At 40.0% G+C, this 23457-nt stretch overlaps 1 protein-coding gene across 1 annotated transcript in view; it reads right to left on the bottom strand.

Annotated features, from left to right (window-relative positions):
* LOC125363998 (desmoglein-2-like) overlaps positions 1–23457 on the bottom strand; it is a 44483-nt gene that overhangs the window by 10146 nt on the left and 10880 nt on the right. Inside the window, exons 3-12 of the mRNA XM_048363367.1 lie at positions 18435–18470; positions 16043–16174; positions 13620–13781; positions 13216–13360; positions 12035–12201; positions 9680–9817; positions 9038–9223; positions 2687–2952; positions 1404–1546; positions 628–855 (exon numbers count right to left, since the gene is read on the bottom strand). Coding sequence (XP_048219324.1) covers positions 628–855; positions 1404–1546; positions 2687–2952; positions 9038–9223; positions 9680–9817; positions 12035–12201; positions 13216–13360; positions 13620–13781; positions 16043–16174; positions 18435–18470 — 1603 coding nt within the window. The remainder of the gene's footprint in view (positions 1–627; positions 856–1403; positions 1547–2686; positions 2953–9037; positions 9224–9679; positions 9818–12034; positions 12202–13215; positions 13361–13619; positions 13782–16042; positions 16175–18434; positions 18471–23457) is intronic.

Genomic DNA, 23457 nt, shown 5'->3' with positions numbered 1-23457 from the left:
TATATGATAGTGCATACAGAGTGCCTGGGACAGGGTAAATACTAATAAATATTATTTAAGTGAAATTATTGTTGGCACATTTAATAATTTAGGAAATAGCTACTGTGATTGTTGTACTTAGGAAAGCTTTGACTGCCTCAGATCAAAAGATAAAATTATTTCCACAGCTATGTGAAAAACACCTTCCTACCGTGTGTGTGTGTGTGTGTGTGTGTGTGTGTGCGTGTGTGTGTTCTGAAGACTGAATTCGGGGCTTTGGTGTTTTCCCTTAGCTTTTTCACTCAAGACTGGTGCTCTGTCACTTAAACAACAGCTCTACTTCTGTTATTTTTGGTGGTTAATTTGAGTCTCTTAGGTTTGCCTGCCTGTGCTTGCTTTGAATTGTGATTCTTAGATTTCAGCCTCTTGACGAACTAAGATTACCAGTGCCTGGCCCTGCTACCATTTAGATTTTTTTCAGACAATTTTTTTTCTCAAAGACATTATAAGGAACAATGTCTACAGTGAACCTCATTTTATAAATGCCTTCAAAAGTGATATTGAAAAAACAATTGGGAGACAAAACAGCTACAGAAGAAAAGCTTGCAGCTATCTGTATAATGTAGCTCAGTAGTTCGCTCTGCTTACTTTCCTGGTGGATTATTTTCCATTTTTCAGTGGTTCCAGGTGGAATGTCAGCGATGGAGAAGCTGAAGGGTGCGCTGTTGGGGAAGCCATCCCGGTCCAGCGCTGTCACGTTCACCTGGGCCGCGTCCACACACACACTCTGCACGGGCTCCACCAGTGTGGGGCAGTTGTCATTGATGTCCTCAACTGTGATAATGACTGTACCCGTGATGGTTTTGCTAGGTTGATCTTAAAAATATAAGCAGGAGAACGTCTGCACACCCTGATCCTACAGCCAACAACAGACAGGCACAGTGTGTATTCTCTTATAGAGTTGGTAAGGAGCGCGCACTGACCGCTTAACTACACTTCCTGGTCTAGACAGATCTCAGCTTAGACCAAATCATGCCTCTTGTCACTAAAGAAGTCATAAGAGCTGGGTGCCCGTGGCTATAATCCTAGCTACTCAGGTGGCTGAAATCTGAGGACTATGGTTCGAAGCCAGCCCTGGTGGGAAAGTCCAAGGAAATCTTACCTCCTCCTAATCACCAGAAAACCAAATGATGCACTGTGGCTCCAAGTGGTAGAGCTCTAGCCTTGTGCACTAAGAACTCAGGGAGAGGGCCCAGGTCCTGAGTTCAAGCCCCATACTGACAATAAAACAAAAAATCAAAACAAAAAGGCTCATCCATTGGAAAGATTTTTATATTCATTCAAAGCCTAACTATCTGAGGCTGGAGCACACAAATCAAAATACTTATAAATCAGAAAAAATATATACTTATTTAATATCATACCTTCAGAGATAGCAACAACCTTTACAGTGTATGTGCCATTCTGTACGTATCTTGATTCAAAATCGGGGACTTTTACAAATTTAATTTCTGAAGTGACAGAATCCACAGAGACCCAATTGTCCTTATCTTCCAATTTCTTATATCTGTCACAAAAACAAACAGAAACTGGTTTTAATTTTGTATACATTGGGAATCATTCACATCATACATAGTAAGATAGGTCGAGAAACTAGCTTTCCACTTGATACCGCCTATTGGAATGTTGTCAATATTTCAAAGTACTGAAAGCAAAATCAATGCTCACTGCAAATGGAAGTACTTGGAACGGAAGTTATCTGAAAGTACTATTTAAAAAAACACATACATTTGAACTAAATTCTTAGGCTTTTAAATATTTCTACTGACCAATTATCATACATTTGGATCTTTCACTAGTACTCTGATTAATTTCAAGGAGAGAATTTTAAACCTAAGTCTGACTTGTCATGCATTTTCTGTTGCACTTGCAGTAAGGGCAGACTTCCTAAGTAAGCATCATGCATCATACTGAATACTTTAAATGATATAAAGAACTTTTTGCTTTTGTTGGTACTGGGATTTGAACTTAGAACGTCACACTTGTTTGGCTTGCTTGATGGTGATCTACCATTTGAGCCATGACTCCGCCTGGCCTTTCCTGATACACTGGAGATAGTCTCCTCTGGAATTTTCTATCTGGGCTGGCTTTGAATCTGTCTCAGTCTCCTTCTGAGTAGCTAGAATTATAGGTGTGAGCTCCGAGTGCCCAGAAACAACCAATCAAAAAAAAAGTTTTTTTTGAGACATGCTTCCCTGTGTAGTCCAGGTTGACCTCAAACTCACAACCATCCTAGCTCAGTTTTCTGAGTGCCAGGATTATAGACATGCTTTACCCCATTCAGCATGCAGCAAACTTTGTCTGATCCTTTCTTACCCTCCAGGATCCTTATGGGAAATAAGATATACTAGAAAGGCTTCTTTTTCCCTGAATGTTTTTCATTGTGCTTTAGCCACAATGAAACCCAGCCAGCCTCCCTCTCATGGCCACGTCGTGAGCAGGCAGGCCAGCTTCGGGTGGGAATTCCTCTTACCATAGAGAAACACGCACAACTTTGAAGAAGTTGAAAGTTTAATACACAGAACTCTGGTGAACTAGAACTAGCTATCCACTGCTGCAGAACGAAGGAACAAGGCTTTCCTCAGGTTTCATTAGAGGTTTTGTAAAGAGCCATTCAATTTGATGAAATGGTTTCACAAAATCTTACTTCACTCTGGCTGCCTGTCCAGTGTCTTCATCAAACACCTGAAACCTTCCGATCACTTTGCTTTGGGCTGACAGATCCATCCCTTCGCTGGCGCGGACTGAAATTGTGCTGCTTTGAAAATGTATGCCTTCCTTCACGTTTTGAACCTTTACTTTGATGGGGATGGGTGTGGGTTTATATTTACTCTGAATGGACTTGTGAAAAGCTGCTTTATTCGTGACAATGATACTGAAGTCAAGATTCTTCATTTTTTCATAATCAACTTCCTAGAAGGCAAAATTAAGAGGAATTCTTTCAAAAGACAATGTCACTAGACCATGTGCACAGCCCTGCACACACATACACACACAAACACATGCAAACACATATGACTTTCATGTTAGACATGGCAATGTGGGAAGCACAAGATATAACAACCCTGGAATTTCCACCAAACAATGAACAATTCGGTCAACTTGGACACTCACCAATGTTAATGATATTTAGAAGCACTTAAAATATATCTTTCTAAAGGCCAAACTCATTTTTAAAAGTATATATTTTCAGCCAGGCACTGGTGGCTGACATCTTCTCAGGAGGTTGAGATCTGAGGATTACAATTTGAAGCCAGCCAGGGCAGGAAAGTCTATGAGACTCTCATCCCCAATTAACCAACACAAAGTCAAAAGTGGACCTGTAGCTCAAGTGATAAAGTGCTGGTCTTGAGCAAAGAAGGTTCAAGCCTCTGTACTGGCACGTACACAAAAAGTATACACTGTCATCTTTAACATTCTAAAGAATTTCCTTTCATAAATGAAAATTTAATGGGCATTCAATGAAAACTATGCTACAAAATTTACATCTTCTGTTTTTCTCTACTTAAGTTGCAGATACACAAAAGAAGTTATTAACACTTAAAACAGTAATCAAATGCTAACTAAGCGAGAGTCTATTTCATGTTCCCTGGAGACCTGGTGACGTGATACCAAGGAGAGCTTCCTGCTGCACAATGCTAGAAATTGCCTCTCGCTGTTCAACATATTTCCTTTCCTTTCTCCTTGGGTTTTATTGCTGGAGGCAGGTGGCTCATTAAAACTTGAAAAGAGCTTCTTGGAATTCAATTTCTGGCTTCTCCGCAGGAATAGACTTTGCAGACTCTCATTGAGCATAGACACATTTGTTTGTTTGTTTGTTTGTTTGTTTTCCTTCATAGTCAACAAGTATCTCACATTGATTAGCACTGAGAGTAAGGGTCTTTGTAAATTGTCCTGTTAGCAACACTTTCATATCCAGCACCAATAGATTGCTTTTAATTCTTGCTCCTGAGCCCTGGTTTTTCACCTTTTATTTGCAACTCAGAGAACAGAAATCTCGCTGTGAAGTCTGTAGAGTGATTTTTTTTTCTTATATTTAGAAGTCTTTGGGAGGTGGATTTGTGTAGTACAGTAAGATGACAAAATAGATACCTTTTTGTATTTCACCACAAAAAAGTATTTATGTATATGATTACATATATACATGTGTATTTGTATATGAATGTTTATGTATACATGTAGGTAGATAAAAATAAAGGTACTAATAAAGAAACAAATTATAAATCAAAAAAAAAAAAAAAAAAACTATGCTACACAGGGAACACAATTCTTTCTGTGTGGTCCAGGCTAGGTCAGGCATGGAGACATGCCTAAGATAGATATACACTGTGCATAGTCACACTAACTTATCAGAAATCTGACAACAGTAACAGGTAAAACTCAAGGGATTTTCCACTCTGTTAAAAAACCAAGAACCACTATTTCCATTATAGCATGGTATTTATTAGTACTGCTTTGTATTAATTCTAAAATACTGGCCTTCCAGCCATGGGAAATGAATGCAAAGAGAAGGGATCTATCACTCCCACCAAAAAAAGAACAAAGAGACAACTTTTTTTTTCTCTTTTTTTTTTGCCAGTCCTGTGGCCTGAGCTCAGGGCCTGAGCACTGTCCTTGGCTTCCTTTTGCTCAAGGCTATGCACTCTACCACTTGATCCACAGCGCCCCTTCTGGCTTTTTCTATAAATGTGGTGTCGAGGAATTGAACCCAGGGCTTCATGTATACGAGGCAATCACTCTATCACTAGGCCATATTTCCAGCCTTGAGCCAACCTTTTTAACAAAAATATAATTCTAGTTATTCAAAGTCTTTGGGCTAGTGCTCTCAATCAGCCAAGTTCTAGCTAGAACAATGACTAGATGACTAAATGATGATACAATACAATAATATTCTCCACATAATTCGATAAATTGTCACGGTCAAAACAAAACTGCCCAAACAAAAAGCTGGTGGCAAATGTCATAATGACTACAAAGTGTAAGAATTGAATCAGAGACCTTGAGAAAACAGGGGTGGAGGAAGACAATGAATTCCCATCTGCAAATTCAAGGGCACAAGCTTAATGAGCCATTAAGTTGGTTGTACTCTCCATTAAGTTGTAATGCACTAATTTCTACCCTAAAATTAATGAAATGCTGGCCTTCCTTTAAATAGTTCTTTGTATACTGTACACTGTTATTTGCACATATTTTATGTTCTAATTTTTCCATTTTCTTTTCATAAACATGTATGCAGTATTCTGTCATTTAGGTGCACTTAATTAACTATTCTAATGCTATATGTTTGGGCCACTCACAATTTTTAATAAAATTAATGTGGCTGTGAGCATTATTATACAACTCTTTTCCTTTGTTGACCTATATCTTATTACTTAGGAGTTACTTAAGCAAAGTTTATTTACATCTTATTTTAGTATAGCTCTTTATTTCTAATGTCCAAGAACTAGCTTGGCTCTTCAGGATAACAAGAACGATGTTCCACATGTTAATATGAATTATAGCAATGCTATTCACTTGGTTTTTGGATGAGTTCTTATAAATTTCCTTTTCTTCTCTGTAGGGTTCTGTGTGGAAAACAATTATTTCTGCCACATTATTTTGGAGCAAGATCGAGTAGTGAGTTTGAACTCACTACTTGGCTTCCTTGCTTGCTTAGTTGGCACTCTGCCACTTGAACAGTACCTCAGGCCTGAACTCTGCTGGTGAATTAGAGATGGAGTCCCACAGATATTTCTGTCTCAGATGGCCTCGAACAATGATCCTCCACCCCTCAGCCTCCTGAGTAACTAGGATAATAGGTGTGAGCTACTGGTATAGGAGTGTTTCCTCACCCTTATAAGAAGAGATCATTATGATGTTGGGACAAAGACACATCAGAAAATAACTACAGAAAATATTTTTATGTCTGTAAAAATATTTACAGAAGTTTTCATGTTGCTTTGGCATATGATATGTTTTGATGGTGTGGTGCATATTGATGAAAAAGTCAATCTCCCAGCCAACTACTATTAGTGCTGAGGGGAGAAGAGAATGTGACAGAGTGATCTGGGACCTGGGGCCATATTAATCCTTCCCCAGTGCTTATTATGAACAGCCAACAATGCTCCAAAGAGAAAAAAAAAATATCTTAAGCATTATGAGTAACTGGGTTTTATGACCAAATAATTCATTTTTTTAAAACACTTCTCAATGTTTTGTTTAAAATATTCTGTGGAACTTATGAGATCCAAATGTATAAGATCCATGTGTTTAGTTTGACTACTGAATCCAACTTTTCCTTCACTGCATCAATGAAGCACAAGAGACTGTAATATTTTGCTCTAAAATGTAGCCTCACAATGCTATGTAAGAATCACTGATGGATTTTTGTTTAAAACCTCAGGACCTGCTGAGCACCACTGTCCTACTCCTGTAATCCTAGCAACTCAGGGGGCTGAGATCTGAGGATCTCAATTTGACACCAATCTGAGCAGAAAAGTCCATGAGGTTCTTATCTCCAATGAACTACCAGACAGGTGGAAGTAGAACTGTGGTTCAAGTGGTAGAGTGCTAGCTTTGAGTAAAGAAAGCTCAGGGGAAACACTAGAGTTCAAAGACACAGACAGAAATTTTTTGAAACATGTCCCAGGGACCCAGCAGATAGGATAGAGGCTTGACAAATGAGATTATATCAAAACAAAAAGTTTCTGCACAGCAAAGAACATAGTTACTAAACTAGAAAGACAGCCAACAGACTGAGAGAAGATCTTTACTCCCAATACACCCAACAAAGTTCTAATATCCAAAATATACAGAGCTTACGAAATGAACCCTACGAAAACTAATGAACCAATCACTAAATGGGCAAAGGAGCTAAGGAGAGACTTAGAAAAGAATAGCAAAGAAACACATCCCTGGTCATAAAGGAAATACAAATAAAAACAACTCTGAGATTCTATCTCACCCCAGTTAGATTGGCCAACATCATTTGAACAAAAAATGTTAGTCGAGATGTGGGGAAAAGGAACCCTATTGCATTGTTGGTGGGAATATAAACGAGTACAACTATTCTGGACAGTGGTCTGGAGGTTTCTCAAAAAACTAAACATAGCTCTTCCTTATGACCTAGCCACAGCACTCCTGGGCATGTACCCAGAATAGCATAAGCCAGGATACCATAAAGACACCTGAACATCCATGTTCATTGCTTCACTATTCACAATAGCCAAATTATGGAAACAGTCCAGATGCACTACAGTAGATGAGTGGATCAAAAAAATATGGTAACTATAGATAATGGAATTTTACCCAGGCATTAGAAAGAATAGTATTATGGCATTTGCAGAGAAATGGACAGACCTACAACTAATCATGTTAAGTGAGATAAGCCAAGCTCATAGAGCCAAATGGCATATGATTTCTCTAATATGTGGAAGCTAGATCTAAAATACACTGGGGAATGATAAATTGTACAGGGAGGATACTCTAAAAAGAGAAACACAAAGGCACAATGTCTATATACATCTGATTATACAAAATAATATTTATCAAAGTGAACTCCAGGACATGGAAACAAGAAGTTTTTTTGTTGCTGTTTTTGTTTTCATTTCCTTTTGTTTTGTTTCTTCATTTATTTGTCTTTGGGAGGATAAGGGGGGGCACAGAAAGGGGAGGACAAAAGGTGAACAGATGCAGCAGTAGTGTATACTAGACACTATGTTGAAAATGAACTATAAAACTTGTAGATGGGGATGGGAGGGAAAAAATGGGAGAGAGAGAGAGAGAGAGAGGAGGGCTGACATTGTCCAAAAAGAAATGTACTCATTACCTGACTTATATAACTGTAACACCTTTGCACATCAACTTTATAAGAACAGTAAAAAATAAAATTAAAAATAAAATTTAAAAATCCTCTTGTATCCCATTCCTGTGGTTGTACCTGCACTATCTCTGTATCTTATCTGAGTATATTGGAAACCGTGTATGCTGGTATTAGAACTAGGAAACTAAAAGGGAATACCAAAATCGAGAGACACAGGGTAAAATGACAAACGACTACAAAAGCAATACTTGCAAAACTGATTGGTGTAAATGAACTGAACAACTCATGGGGGGAAAAGAAAAGGGGGAGGGGTAGAGGGGAATGAGGGAGGAGGTAACAGTACAAGAAATGTATCCAACACCTAACATATGAAAATGTATCCTCTCTGTACATCAGTTTGACAATAAAAAAATTAAAAAAAAAAAAAGCTCAGGAACAGCACCTGAGCCCTGAGTTTGAGTCTCAGGAACAACACTCACATACAAAAAAAGCGAAGGTCCTGAAACTGGCAGTGTGGTTCAAATGTGGAGCACTGTCCTCGAGTGAAAAAGCTAGGTATAGGGGCTGGGAATATGGCCTAGTGGTAAAGTGCTCACCTCACATACATGAAGCCCTGGGTTCAATTCCTCAGCACTACATATATACAAAAAAGCTGGAAGTACCACTGTGGCTTCAGAGGTAGAGTGTTAGCCTTGAGCAGAAAGAAGCCAGGGACAGTGCTCAGGTCCTGAGTCCATGCCCCAGGACTGGCAAAAAAAAAAAAAAGCTAGGTATAGCGTCTTGAGTACAAGTCCCAGTACCAACACATACATACAAAATAACACACACACACACACACACACACACACACACACACACACACACACACACACACAGACACGAAGGTAAGTTCCTGAGCCCCGCCTGATTATGATATGGGAGTACTACTTGTAAGCATAGAGAAAACTAGATGATGCTAGACAATAATGAAGCTGGGTATCACCTTGTTGGGTTAGAACCCAAGTTTCCCTGATCTGAAAGTGAACTGTAGGTAATTCATCTATTAACCACATAGTTAGGGCAAGTGGACATTCACAATCACAAACAGCTGTGATGCTGGACATGTGTAAAGCACCTGGAGGTGTGTGGGACTCCAACTATGACAGGTTCTCTCCACCAGTGACTTGCCCTACTTAGTCCCAAACACTAATACCTTACCTTAATAAGGGTTACAATTCCTTCATTTGTTTTTTCATCTGTTTCTATGTGGAAGTAGCCCTCCTCATTTCCTGATGCAAAGGTAAAGTTTGCCAGCCAGTTATCAGAGCCTACTTCATCTGCATCAGTTACTTTTATGCGCATAACTTCCACATTGACTTGGTTTTCTTCCACCTTTCCTTCATACTGCAAAACATGAACACCACAATTTTTATTTTAATGTAACAGCAATAGACACTATGTTAGAAAGGAAGCACACAACTTGGAGGGGAAGAAGGGATGGGAGGGGAAAGCTGGGAGAAGATGAGGGAGGGGGTAACACTGTTCAAAAAGACTTATGTAACTGTAATCCCTCTGTATATCACATTTACAATAAAATTGTTTTTAAAGAGACAACAACAAAAAATTGAACAAACAGGTACAGCTATTACGAAAAAAAAAATGAGTTACCATTTCATTCTTTTTATTTTGCAGGTCCTGAGCCCTGTCCCTGGCTTCTTTTTGCTCAAGGCTAGCACTCGGCCACTTGAGTCACAGTGCCACTTCTGGCTCTTTCGGTTTATGTGGTGCTGAGGAATCGAATCCAGGGCTTCATGCATGCAAGGCAAGCACTTTACCACTAAGCCATATTCCCAGTCTTACCATTTCATTTTCCACGACAGGTATATTGTCATTGACATCCAAAATGCGAATCTGAACTTGAGCTTGGGAGACCGGCTTATCTGTGACTTCTCTGTTGCCATCCCTGGCTTCTACAGTCAAGGAATAGCTGCTGTGTTCCTGTGGAGCAAAGAAAAATATCCAGTTGGGGTTCAAAATGCATCATTCCTAAATCTGCCTTTCTGGGGCCAGCTCACTTTATCATGAAGAAATGAACAACAGTGCTGGGTGCTCGTGGCTCAGGCCTGTAATCCTAGTTACTCAGGAGGCTGAGATTCAAGAATTGTAGAAAAGTTCCTAGGAATATTATGTCTAATTAACCTCCAAAAAGCTACAAGTAGAGACATGGCTCAAGTGGTAGAATGCCATTCCGACTGAAAAAGCTCAGCAAGAACCTGAGGCCTTGAGTTCAAGCCTCCATACCTGTGCATGTGCACATGTACTTCCCACTCCCAAGAAATGACAGTGCTGTATTTTATTTGTAAACAAGTTTTATGATCTGTTGTTACTGGTGAAATTGCTATTTATTTGTGAACAGAGCTTTTTAGAAGGGCAGAAAAGCCTAGGGGAGTAGTTAAGGACAGGCTCCCACACACATCTTTGGTGATGTTCTTGAGAGCACTCTCCTTGACACTGGCTTTGTGAAGGGACACATGAAAAGCAGTTTGTTTTACACTGGAAAGAGCAATGGGACTGGAGGAACTTGTGTTGTCCTTACTTCCCAGCTAAAAATAGAGCCAGAAAAAGCTGCCTGATAAAACACTTGGCCAATAAGTGCAAAACTTGGTAACTTTTGTTCAGACTTTCCCAGAGGGCATCCCAGCTAGGACATCGTCCAGTGGTGTCACTCAAAAGTAGTCTTCTACAGTCTGCTCAGTCTGGCTCTATACTCAGTATGGTTGAAGGTTAGGGAGCTGGCCAGCAATGCCAGTGTGTGTGCATCCTGTGTGGGCAAAATCATCCTGTGGACAGAGGACAGCCTGGGCTCAGAGCCATACTTGTGCTCCAATTCTGACATTAATCTCTTACTAGCTGGGTTGAATGCACACTTAATCCTACTGACCCTCAGCTTCCTTCTATGTAAGAAGGTGATAACCAGATCTGCCTCACAGGGTTTCTGCATGGATTAGATGAATGAATCCACATAATGGGCTTAGGACAGCACCTAGCATGTGGAAAATGCCAAAAAGTGACAGCCATTTTGACTGGCTAAGCTTTCCATATGCCAGAGACGAGCAGTGTGCAGTGTGTGAAGAACCACGTTCTCATTTGATTAGTGAATTTCTTGAGTATGATACAATGCACGTGGATGGTGATTTAAGACTGATGGCCATAGTGTATTCTTACATCACCAGTATTTTACCCTATTCTGCTATTAAAAACTTTCTTCTATCTTCCTTTTACATTTAAAAATCTGAGTTAGAAGTGTTTGAGAAAAAGAGTTTTTCTAGGAAAGCTACTCAAAATTGCTGTAATTTGGGATTTAAAAGACTATTATACCACAAGATTCCTGCTTTCAGCCTTTCTTCATGCTATGATTCCCCCTCTGGTATATTTATTAGTGGTGGAAGACACATCATTAAAGAACCACAAACCCAGGAACACAGCCTTAGAACTTGAATAAGCATAATCTGAAGTGCAGTGATACCTAATGGTACATTCTTAATGTAATTATAATTCTAATAGCTACATTAAGAAATTTTAAAGTGCTATTAGTTTTAAACAAGTATACGTTAATCAACGCATGATACCCTACATGTTTTCATTTGCAGCTTTAAGCCACAGAAAAACTATTAAGGGGATTTGTATAATCTCTCTTCCAATCGAAACCTTCTATATTGGGTATATATTTTACACTTCATCTTCACTCAGCACATCTCAATGTGGACTAGTCACATACGTGATTGTGTAGCTACATCTACTTTCAGGCAGAATAGCATATCTCTAAAAGACCATGGTGCTTAGAATGATGCTCTGATTGATGGATATTGAACCAAATACGACTAGGAATGAAAAATACAGAGTAGAGAAACTAGTCGGGAGCTAGTGGCTTGTGCCTGTAATTCTAGCTATTCAGGAGGCTGAGATTTGGAGGACTGCAGTTCAAAGCCAGCCTGTATAGAAAAGTCTGAAAAAGTCTGAAAGACTCCATCTCCAAAATAACCAGAAAAAAGTCAGGATATAAGTGTGGTTCAAGTAGTAGAGCACCAGCTGAGAGAGCAAGCTGAGCAAGTATAAGGTCCTGCACTCAAACCCTAGCATCAGCAAGCAAACAAACACACAAACACTCAGCAAACAGGAACTTTCAAAGACAGGAGACAGAAAACACTAATTTACCTCTCTGTCCAAAGTAAAGCTGGTTGTATAAATTTCTCCAGTGTCTTTATTTAGATGGAACACTGGGGGATACGTGGGTTCCTGAGATAGGATTCTGTAGGAAATTTTGGAATTCATCGTGTTAGGCTCATCAGCATCTGTGGCGGTGAGTTTCATCACCAGAGTATCTGGCATTAGAAGGAAAGGTGGAAGTAAGATCATTAACATATGTCCTTATTTCAATTATGATTTCAGCTTTATCCTAAAAGGATTAAATCACAGTTCACCATGGTGAGAAATTTTAACTGGATGAGGAAGTGTGATGAGAGAATAAAAGGAAGAAGATGGATGAAGGCACGGCTGAGGGTGAGCTGCATCCTCAAGGACAGCTAGAGAAGCACCGTAAATTTGTTCCAGTAGCAAGATGTGTGAGCAGTACATAATCTTCATGCTTATCAAAATAAAAATGCTTTATAAGTATTGTAATTCTTCTTATTAGAGTCAAAGAGAAACTCTCTGGCTCATATATAACATCTTGTGGTTGTATATAAATGTTGTCAATAAACATTAATTACAATAAAAGTGAGAGCCACTGGGCCCTGGTGGCTCATACCAATATTCGTGTCCTCTCAGGAGGTAGAGATTTGATGTCAGCTGAGGCAGAAAAACCTTCCAGACTCCCTCTCTAAAATAACCAGCCAAAGGCCAAGCTGGAGGAATGGCTCAAGTGGTAGAGCCCAACAACCAAGCCCAGCATGTGTGGGCCCTAAAGTCAAACACTGGTTTCTATAGTGTGTGTGTGTGTGTGTGTGTGTGTGTGTGTGTACTTTCTGTCCCAAAACTAGGCAGCCAACTTGCTTTTGTTCCTATGGTATTTCTGGAACACAGTCACCCTCATTTGTTTATATGCTATCTATGGCTACTTTTCTTCCACAGGACAGATCCAGGCAGTTGTAATGGAGCCTTTACATCTAAAAGAACCTATTCTCTTCCCAAGGTAAAAAAAAAAAATACAATGTTTAAAGTCCTATGAAGTAGTTATTAAAAAATCAATTCTGAACCTAGAGAAATAGGTTTATTATTATTTGTCCTGTGGGTAATACTCAGTGTGTTATGATATAGAATTTTATGTTGATTTATATGCTGGAGAAAAATGACCTGGGCTGATCATGCATTAAAAACAGCAACAGACTCTTGCTTACGTGCAACACTCAGTTCTTCAACAGACCCAACAAAGACCTCCTGTGTGAACACCGGCTCATTGTCATTGATGTCAAGAACTTTAATGCGTAGGTCTAATGGTTTCTCAAGGTTGTTTCCTTTCACATCCAAAGCATAACCTGTTAGCTAAAGTCAACATAAAAAAATGAATAAGATCACTTGGATTACTATGTGACTGTTGTAGTATATAAAATAAGGAAATACACCATGGGGAAGGGGAGATGAGAGATGGTCATGGGAGATGAATATTATCAAAGTATATGTGGATTCATTATCTTGTATAATGAATAGAAACACATATTCCTATGGAAACTCTACCCCTCCTTAAAACAAATCTGAATGATCATCAAAGCAAAGTTATAGATAGAGCTCAAAGTATTCTTACCAGAAAATATGGTGTTTCCTCTCGATCCAGAATTCTGGTCACATTCAAGTCTCCAGTGTCTTTATTAAAGACAAATACACCAAAAGGTGGGTCTGTAATGCCTTTCCCAGTGTATCTGTAGATAATTTTCAGTCCTCTTTCTTCAGCCAGATCAGAATGTATCTAACATTAACATAACAGGAATGCCTCATGTTAAATTCTTCCATAATTCACATGTCAATATTTTTATGGACAACTTCCCTCTGAGACTGTCGCCCTGGCTGACAGCAGGGAGGTGAATTCCTGTGCTCCTATCAGCAGATTTGGGTTCTAATCGTGTCTCAGCAATACTACTTATTTATGTGACACTGAGTGAGTGACTCAATTTCTCTGTACTTCAGTAGTCTTATCAGTAAAGTGGTAATAATAAAAGGTAATAATATTCATTATTACATTTTAGGGTTATTATAAACCCAAGATATAGTTGGGTACATGTCTTGGGAGATGAAAAGGATATTTAATTAACTTATTTAATTGTAGTACTGTGGATCAAACCCCAATCCTCATCCATGTGAGGCAAGTACTCATCACTGAGCTAACCCTCCATCAAGAGGGGAGTAGATTTTAGACTTAGCCCATATAGTAAAAATTCAAAGGCAAAATTAGCTTCCTAAAATCTATCCAATCCTTTGGAAAGTAGGATTAACAAAGTTAAGCATTTTTGTCTGCCTGGAATGTTCAATAAATCATCACTACTTCCAACCTGTAGGATTTTCAAATTCAGTGTGTTATAGGGAAACCTACTGAATGATGTGTGAATGAATGACTAAAATCTTAAAGAGAGAAGTAAAGAAAGAAAAAAAAGTCAAAATTAAATATAGGTGCATGCAATAGATTTCCTATTATGTGAAGTTATACTAAGGCTTTTTTTGAAGATCTAAAAAAATACTGCTTGAAAAAAAAGGAAACTTGAAATATTTAAAATTCTGTAGCTGTCATTTCTCTTGAAGGATCCCTTTGCATGTCTTCATAAGACTGAAAAGACAAAGATCAGAGCTGGATATGAACCATTATGCATTGACATAGATATGAACCAGTCACACAGATGTTTATTGAGCAGCTACCATACCTTGGCATTGTGCAGGCACAGGCTCCAAGGACTAAGCCCTGCCCTCCCAGATCTTCTACTGTACCAAAGAAGACAGTCAGGTCAACACAACGCATGATACAATATTGAGTAGTCAAATGTGCTACCAAAGAAATGTATGCAGGGTAAAGTGCAGGGAGAAATGGGGCAAGGCAGGGGACAGGAGGTGGTATTTGAACAGATGTCTGATGTGATGCATTGCACACACCTGGGAGTGGATTCCTGGCAAAGAGAGGGAACAGTTAGCTAGCATAAGGATATGTGTATGTGTATGGGTGTGTACAAGGAGCTACTGTGCTCAGCTTAGGGGACAAAGCAGAATAAGGATGGGAAGTGACATTGCTAAGGACAGAAAGGAAGCCCAGGTCAAGGAATCTCTTGAGCTCTCACATGCCAGGGGAGTCACTTCCATGACATGAAGAAGCCACTCAGTGGTTTCTAAGGAGATGAACAAGCTTCAGTGTGTGCTTTCAAAGGCTTGCTGGCTAATTTCTGGAGAATGGGCTGTGTGGGGGAGGGGCTGGCAAGCATGGCAAAGAGCACAAGACAAAGTAGAGCAGAAGGTGGGAGGTGACAAGGACTTAGGCCAGCAGATGGCAGAGGTTGAACACAAGCAGGTCGGCTTGATTATGTACATGTACGTGGCACAGCTGATGGTACTTGCTACACTTTGGGGTTGAAAAACAGGACAGAATTATAGTGCCATTTCTAGCAACTGGCATAACTCAACTGGCGTTAGTGGAGATAAGTCAAGGGTTCAGTCTTGTGCTTGCTAAGAGAAATAGCACCAACTACGTAATTTATATTAAAAAATTGGACCCTTTGGGGCAACAGGGAGTTATTACATTATTGAGCTAGGACAATGGGAGCACACCAGGCCTATCCCTGGACAATAAGGACAAATAGGTACTCTGCCTTTAAATGATGGCTGTTGTCATTGTGAAAACGACTTATAAGAAAATATGCCTATTTTGAGTTAATACATATATTTTGCTGTTACACTAAGATTAAACCAATGTTAGTTCCCTAAACTCCTACTAGGAACAAAACATGAAGTTATACACATGTGTGTGTGCGAATAAAACTTGCTGGACTGTGAAGAATGAGAAGGAAGATCTTTAAGTTGGCATGTCTGCTAAAAGGCAAGTTTGGTCAATTTTCAGTATATCCAGAATACTGAAGAATTCAGCAATTACATTATTTAATTTTTGTTAAAGTTTAAGATGGACAGAAAAGCCATCTCACGCTGGAGTCCAACTGTACACATTAGGTGTGCCGGTTCTGCTTTAAAAGGTACCTTGGCAATTGGATTCTTTCTGGAGAGATCCTCTCCCTCCCGAAGAGCAACTGGGGCAGTGATCCAGGCTCGCTTTTGCCGCACTAGAGTGTGTTTAGGAGGCAGCTTATTCCCACTTCTTGTGTTTAAGGTCTGTAACAACACAACATTGCCAAACATTATATATTTTCCTGAACTTTAAGAATAGTGCAGGGGGGCTGGGATGTAGCTCAGTGGCAAAGCGCTTGCCTCACAAGTGCAACGTACTGGGTTCGAACCCCAGTACCAAAAAACAAAAAGACAAAAAAAAAAAAAAAAAAAGAACAGTGCAGAAAATTTTGTTTGTTTTTGATTGGTCGCGGGACTCGGAATTTGGAGCCTTGGATGCTGTCCCTGAGTTTTTCTGCTCAAGGTTAGTGCTTCCAGTTTTCTGGTGGTTACTGAGATAAGAGTCTCAGACTTTCCTGCCCAGCCTTGCTTGGACCCACGGTCTTCAGATCTCAGCCTCCTGAGTAGCTAGGATTACAGGAGTGAGCCACCAGTACCTAGCAATAGTGCAAATTTTTAAGGCATATTTTATTTTATTTTTTGACCAGAGGACTTGACCTTAAGACCTTATACTCGTTTGACTTTCTGGATCACAGCTGGTGCCCTACCACTTGAATCATGTCTCCAAGTCCTGCTTTTTTTGCTGGTCATTTATAAAATGGACTCTTGCAAACTTTTCTCCCTAGGTTGACTTTGAATTTCAATCCTCAGGTCTCAGCCTCCGGAGTAGTTAAGATTTCAGCCACTGGCTACCAACTCTGCTTAACATTTCCAAACAGACTTTATTTTCAAAGAGGAATTCTAGAAAACTCTACATATATTCAAAACATTGTCTCAAATTTGTCAAGAAGTAGAGTTTTGTTTTTCACAGTAAGGAAAGATTTCCCAGAGCAAAGAGTTTGAAAGTTAATTTAATAACTTAGCAACCTTACAAATTGTCAAGCTAGGAATAACAGTCCATGCAGTTGTTTTTTTCTTACATTGCCATGATGTAAGTCTAAACCTGAGCAAACTTGAGATAAATGTTACCTAAAATGGTGCAATTGCCAGTTCACAAACTTTTGCTTTGAGGATTGTATAAAGGACTAAATTTGTCATTTCTGTTTTCAGAACCTTAGGAGAAAAAGTATTCTGAACATGTTCAGTGTGTTTTATAGATGAATACATCCATATTTTATCCAGGAGACAAAAACTCAGATGATCTAGTATCTTAAGATAAGAAGTGATTGTTACATAAGTTTCATCTTACCATTTTATTCATTTTGTTGTAGGTATATTTTTATTCCAAAATATTTACCCTGGTTATCATTATGTCATTGACTTTGCTTTTATTTGAAAACTTTTTTTTTTTTTGGCCAGTCCTGGGGACGGGAATCAGGGCCTGAGCACTGTCCCTGGCTTCTTTTTGCTCAAGGCTAGCACTCTGCCACTTGAGCCACAGCGCCACTTCTGGCCATTTTCTGTATATGTGGTGCTGGGGAATCGAACCCAGGGCCTCATGTATAGGAGGCAAGCACTCTTGCCACTAGGCCATATCCCCAGCCTGAAAACTTTTTTCTTAACCTAAAAAATGTACATTAGGAGAGAAGGCAGGCATAAAATTCAATGTACATCCTACAAAATTAAGACACTTGAGTGAAGGGATGGGGCTGGTAGGTAGGAATGAGGGAGAATAATGAAAGGGGTGACACTGATCAAGATGCACTGTGTTCATAAACTACTTTGTGAAATGGCAACTCCTTTGTATACCTACTTAAACACAATTATAATAAAGAGAAATTCTTCTTCCCCCCAAATGTAAATCATAATCAGGCATTGGTAATACTAGCTATCCAGAAGGCTCAGCTCTGGAAGATGGCAGTTCGAAGGCAGGTCAGGAGAATAATATGACTCTGTCTCCAAAATAACCAGCAAAAAGCAGGATGAGAGAGATGTCTCAACTTGTAGAGCATCAGCCATGAAGAAGCAAGCCAAGCAAGCTTGAGGCTGAGTTCAAACCCTACTACCAGCAATAAAAGAAAACCATTAAACCACACACCAAAAAGGAACTCACATAAACCATCACAAATACCATGAACACTTATGATGAAAAAATTATAAATGTAAAATTTCCATTTTGTACAAATTCTCTAGAGAATATCATTGTTCCAATTTTATTGTCTAAGTGTATTTTATAACTTTCTCCGACTACATAGTTGTACATGCATTCACCCACAGATAAAGGTGGAAGTATGACATTAAACATTCCTGAGGCATGTCTCTCTGTACTTGCTTGAAGGGGAATGGCTATGCCAAACTGTTCACCCTGAAATAAATAAGCCTTTGAGTCCCAAGGATGGAAAGATTCCCCTTCTGGACTCCTTACCTCCAAGTGGAGCCCACATCCAAAGTCCAAGCAGATCTGTAAGATAAAATAATAGACATAACAACACAGGCTTCAACCAAACTATCATGCTTTGTCAAAAGAAATAAAAACATCCTTTCCTGCTTTGTCCACTCTACAGCCCAGAGCTAGAGGGGGATGCTACATTCTCCTTGGTCCACACTGCTTCCTCCTTAAAACAACTAGTACCAAAAAATCCCAAACCAGAAATATGCCCTGAGAAACTGCAGCCACTTCCGGATGGTTTTCCATGTATGTTACAGTTTTTTGACACAGGTTTCCTGGGACCCACTTACCTTTCCTCAAGGACAAAGAGTATGAGCTGATTCTCCATCTCAGTCCTCAAAAGGGGACTCTCTCTCTCTCTCTCTCTCTCTCTCACACACACACACACACACACACACCTGCCCATGTCCTGACACATCAGTTGCTCAGTGGAATCAGTTCCACTAACTTGTTTTCTTCGCAGGTACCATTAAATAGCAGTGTACTAACTTCAGTTATTCATTCTCAGTCGGTCCATCAGTTCCCCTTCTTCTGAACAGTCCTGCAACTGTTTTCTAGTCCACGAGTCCCCTGCTGGCCTCACTCTTCTCCTAACATGATCAAATCCAACACTTTCCCATGTGATCGCCACATGTGACTACTTATATGAATGCTACTGGAAGACAGCAACACAGTTACTCAGTGGCCACAGATGGCTAGAGATTACTGTGAGGACAGTGTGGCTGGAGACTGCTTTTACATCATTACAGGCCAGCAGAGTGTTTGGACACCCATTTTCAAGAGGCATGCAACAACAGCCAGGTTTTCTTGAGTTATTTCTGTCTTACAGTCCTAGTGACACTGCCACGTGATTATTTGCATTGACTCCATTGCTGCAATGGCTCCATGGCAGAGAAGGCCAACTTCACAGGCATCAAGCAGCTGTGTAGTAGCTTTCCCCCAACTCCTCCACATGAGTGCTTTTACAGGACAGCCTCACAGGTTAACCTCCTGAGACTACTTTCAGTCATCTTATCTGCTCTTCCTACCAGGGTCAGGGAGATGCCCTGATTCCTTCTCAAGGTTAACCCACATCTGCATGCTTTGCTCTCAGCTCTTCTACCTGTTTTCCCATGGGTATCCTTTTACAAACTTTGGTCCTGCCTTCCTCATTGGCTAATCAAATATGTTGATGTCTTTGCCATTGGCCAACTAAACATACTTAGGCTGAGTTTTTGGTAAAGGCACCAGAGCTTAAGGTCTGTTTTGGTCACATTCTATCAGGAACACATAATATCCACATGACATCAGTGATTAAAAATGTACCTACAATCTTTCTCTCCTGTGAAGCTACCACCTTTGCCATCCTTGGAGCAGATAAAAGAAGAATTAGGTGCCATCTGCTGGAAGGCAGAGGTCTACACATACTTACAAGATTCTTTCTCTTTCCTTTCTCCCTCCCTTTTCTCCCTCCCTCCCTCCCTTCCTCTCCCCTTCTTCCCTTGCTCCTATTTATATGTTTATTTAAATAGACATGGCCTCACATATATTTATCTTATTCCACAGGTTGTAACTTAATACTATTTTATCTTGTTCTTTCAATCGTTTCAGCTTTGGTCATCAGGTGATCTTATTTTTTGCCATGTTTCTATCTTTTTGTTTGCTAGCATTTCTGTACTTCTGAGCATTACGAGATGTTCTAGGCTCATCTTTGTTGTTCTATTCCAGCCTTGGATCAGCCTTTTCTCCAGGAAGCTCTGTTTTTCCAGTCAGAGAAAGACACTGAAAAGCCAAGATCTGGAACCAGGTGTAGCATATTTGAGACCAAAACTCCAGCATCAAGCAGGAAATATCTAGGAAAGGTCAGTTAAGAAGTTTTTTTGTGGGCTGGGGATATAGCCTAGTGGCAAGAGTGCCTGCCTTGGATACACGAGGCCCTAGGTTCAATTCCCCAGCACCACATATACAGAAAACGGCCAGAAGCGGCGCTGTGGCTCAAGTGGCAGAGTGCTAGCCTTCAGCGGGAAGAAGCCAGGGACAGTGCTCAGGCCCTGAGTCCAAGGCCCAGGACTGGCCAAAAAAAAAAAAAAAGTTTTTTTGTTTCTTAAACCTTAAAGACTCTGCTTGAATTATTTTAGTGAAGTAGAATCATCTAGGGGAAATTGTATGGCTTTCAAAATAATCATACCTTGATCCAAACCCTGATTCTGTCAGATAAGTTCTCCTATCATCCATAACTTGATAATTAAGAATACTAATAGTGGCAGATACTTCCAGCTGTCCAGCTAATTGTCATTGCCTCTCAGCTTCAGTATTCACAAAATCGATTTTCTTCAGATATCAGGCGGTTCCTGATGGTTTGTGATACAATGTGGTGTCTTTACCTTTGATGGTGGCTGGATTAGGCAGAAATGCATGAACATTTTGGCCAGTGAGGTATCAGGACAGCTGCTCACTGATTAGCAGAGAAGCACATACACAGTCTCCATTTTACCCAGCTCTGGGGAGGGCTGGGCAGGGATGGAATGGTTATTGCTATCTTAGGGCAAAGAACTGAAGATGAACAAAATGTAGAGCACCCAAACTATGACTTCTCTATTTTCATTTGTGTTCCAAACAGGCTCTTGCTATGTACCCCAGGCTGGCCTCAAACACGAGAGTCTTCCTGAGTGCTGAAATTACAGACATACATCACCATGATTGGAGACACTCAAAATTGTCAAGCCAGCACATGGAAGGGAGATGTGTGCCACTAAAACTCAATGAGTTAAGACCAGAGATGCTACCAGCACCAAACAATGCACAGGACAGACCTACAAAACTAGTGCTTGCTGGCTCCACATGGAGAAGTTACTGAGGCTGAGAAAGCTTGACCATGTTTCTCTGACTAAAGCTACTTTAATAACTAGAGTGTGATGGATTGACAAATTTCAGAGGACATGGAGATGGTGTATATTACTGAAATGGTAGCCTAATGCAGAAATCTCTCACGATTTGTCTTTTGTCCTTTCTTCTCTCCTTCCTTTTTATCTCTTCCTTCCTTCCTTCTCGTTCTCTTCTTTCTCTCTCTCTTTCTTTCTCTCTTTCACTCTCTTCTTTCTTTTTCTCTCTCTTCCCCCCTCTACCTCTTCTTCCTTCCTTTCTTCCTTCTTTCCTCCCTCCCTTCCTCCCTCCCTCCCTCCCTCCTTCCCTCCGTCCTCTCTCTCTTTCTTTCTCTCTCTCTCTCGCTCTCTCTCCCTCCCTCCCTCCCTCCCTCCCTCTCTTTCTCTCTTTCTTTGTTTCTTTCTGTGCATGCTGTTATTGATATTGGGTCTTGAATTCAGGTCCTCATCCTCAGGCTTGGCTTTTTCCAGCAAGGCTGGCACTCTACTATGAGTCATACCCCAACTTCCTGCTTTTGCTGGTTAATGTGAGATATTAGTCTCACAAACTTTTTGCCCCTGCCTCATTTCAAATGGTAATCTTTAGATCTCAGTCTTCTGAGTAGCTAGGGCTACAGGTGTGAGCCACCAGGGCCTGGCTTTCTTTTCTTAATTGTAAAGGTGTTGTACAGAGAGGTTACAGGTACAAAAGTAAGCTATGAGTACATTTCTTTTCAAACAGTGTTACCCCTTCCCTCGTTTTCTCCTGCTTTCCCTACCCCAACTCCTTTTCCCCCAAGTTATAAAGTTCATTTCCAACATATCATCTAGTGAGTGTCACTGTTGCATTGGTTCACCCTTTGTCCCATCTTTTCTGTGGTGCCCCTTCCTTCTCCAAATCAGATAAACTTATAGACAAGATTAAAAGTACTGGAGTTGAGTAAAACAAAACAACTGTGACAATGGGGGATAAACCAAAGGGAAAAAGTGAAAGAAAAAAGAAATAACACACACTCACAAAACCTACAACTCTTGTTTCTATATCTCGGAACTCATTTGATTAGCATCATTTTATATGGTCATACACAATAGCTATGGATATAGCTATTGTGATCCTCACCTAGGACTATACACATACTAATTATTACAAATGAGGGAAACCATGAAGCATCAGAAAGAATGACATTGCCCCATTCATAAGGAAATGGAAAGACTTGGAAAAAAAATTACATTAAATGACGTGAGCCAGACTCAAAGAGACATAGCTTTTTTCTTTTCTTTACTTCTTCTTCTTTCTTTTTTTTTTTTTTTTTTTTTTTTTGCTGTGCTGATCCAGAACCTGCCCACTGGAGTTAAGTGCTCTACCACTGAGCCCCACCCCCCAGGCCACTTCCTGTCAATGCTAGAGACTTCCCATTGGGATGTTGTAAAAGTGCTAGAAGGGTGGCTGGTGGAAATGGCTAACATGATTTTTCCTAAGCACAAAAATCTGTAACTCTTTTGTTTTTCACAAGGAAAGAAAAGGTCATATAGCTCCTGCCTACAGAGGAAAAGTAAGCTACTAGTTCCTGCAACCTAAAATGGTTTTAAATGAATTAGGAAAATCCTTCAAAAGCTTCCCCAACTTGTCTCACTTTATTATTATTATTTTAAAGAGAACTTAATTTCTATAGCAAGATCTTGTGCATCATGAAGAAACCAGTCTTCCTGATTTAAAAAAAAAAATAAAAGGTCTTCTTTGGCAGAGATATGAGGGAAGGTGTCAGATATCACTGCAAAATCCTATCAATCAATGTAACCTTTGTTCTCCTGGATCAGAACACTTTTGGCAAGGACTTCCTGTTTTTAAATACTTTAAATAGTTTTAGAAGCAGAATCTGGAGGAATGCTGGAGGACAGCTTCTCCTGGCTGACCTTGAAACGTCCTTCACTGGTCTTATGATGCCCTGGGGAGGGAATCATCTTGTATCTCTGTAGATGAAAGCTGGAGGGACACAGATAAGTTTAAAATCCTGCTTCAACTCTGAGGCATTGTATTGGCTTCCTTTCATGCAACCAGAAGTAACTTCATAGAGAAGGCCAGCAAGTGTGGTCACTGGAGGATCATTGGGTCTTAAGTAGAGAAGACGTAGTACACGCTGCTTGTTCTTGTGTGTGTG

This window comes from Perognathus longimembris, chromosome 15 (assembly GCF_023159225.1).
Source record: "Perognathus longimembris pacificus isolate PPM17 chromosome 15, ASM2315922v1, whole genome shotgun sequence".
Classification (NCBI taxonomy): Eukaryota; Metazoa; Chordata; class Mammalia; order Rodentia; family Heteromyidae; genus Perognathus; species Perognathus longimembris.
The sequence above is the reverse complement of the archived record's forward strand: the minus strand, read 5'-3'. Positions and strand labels throughout refer to the sequence as shown.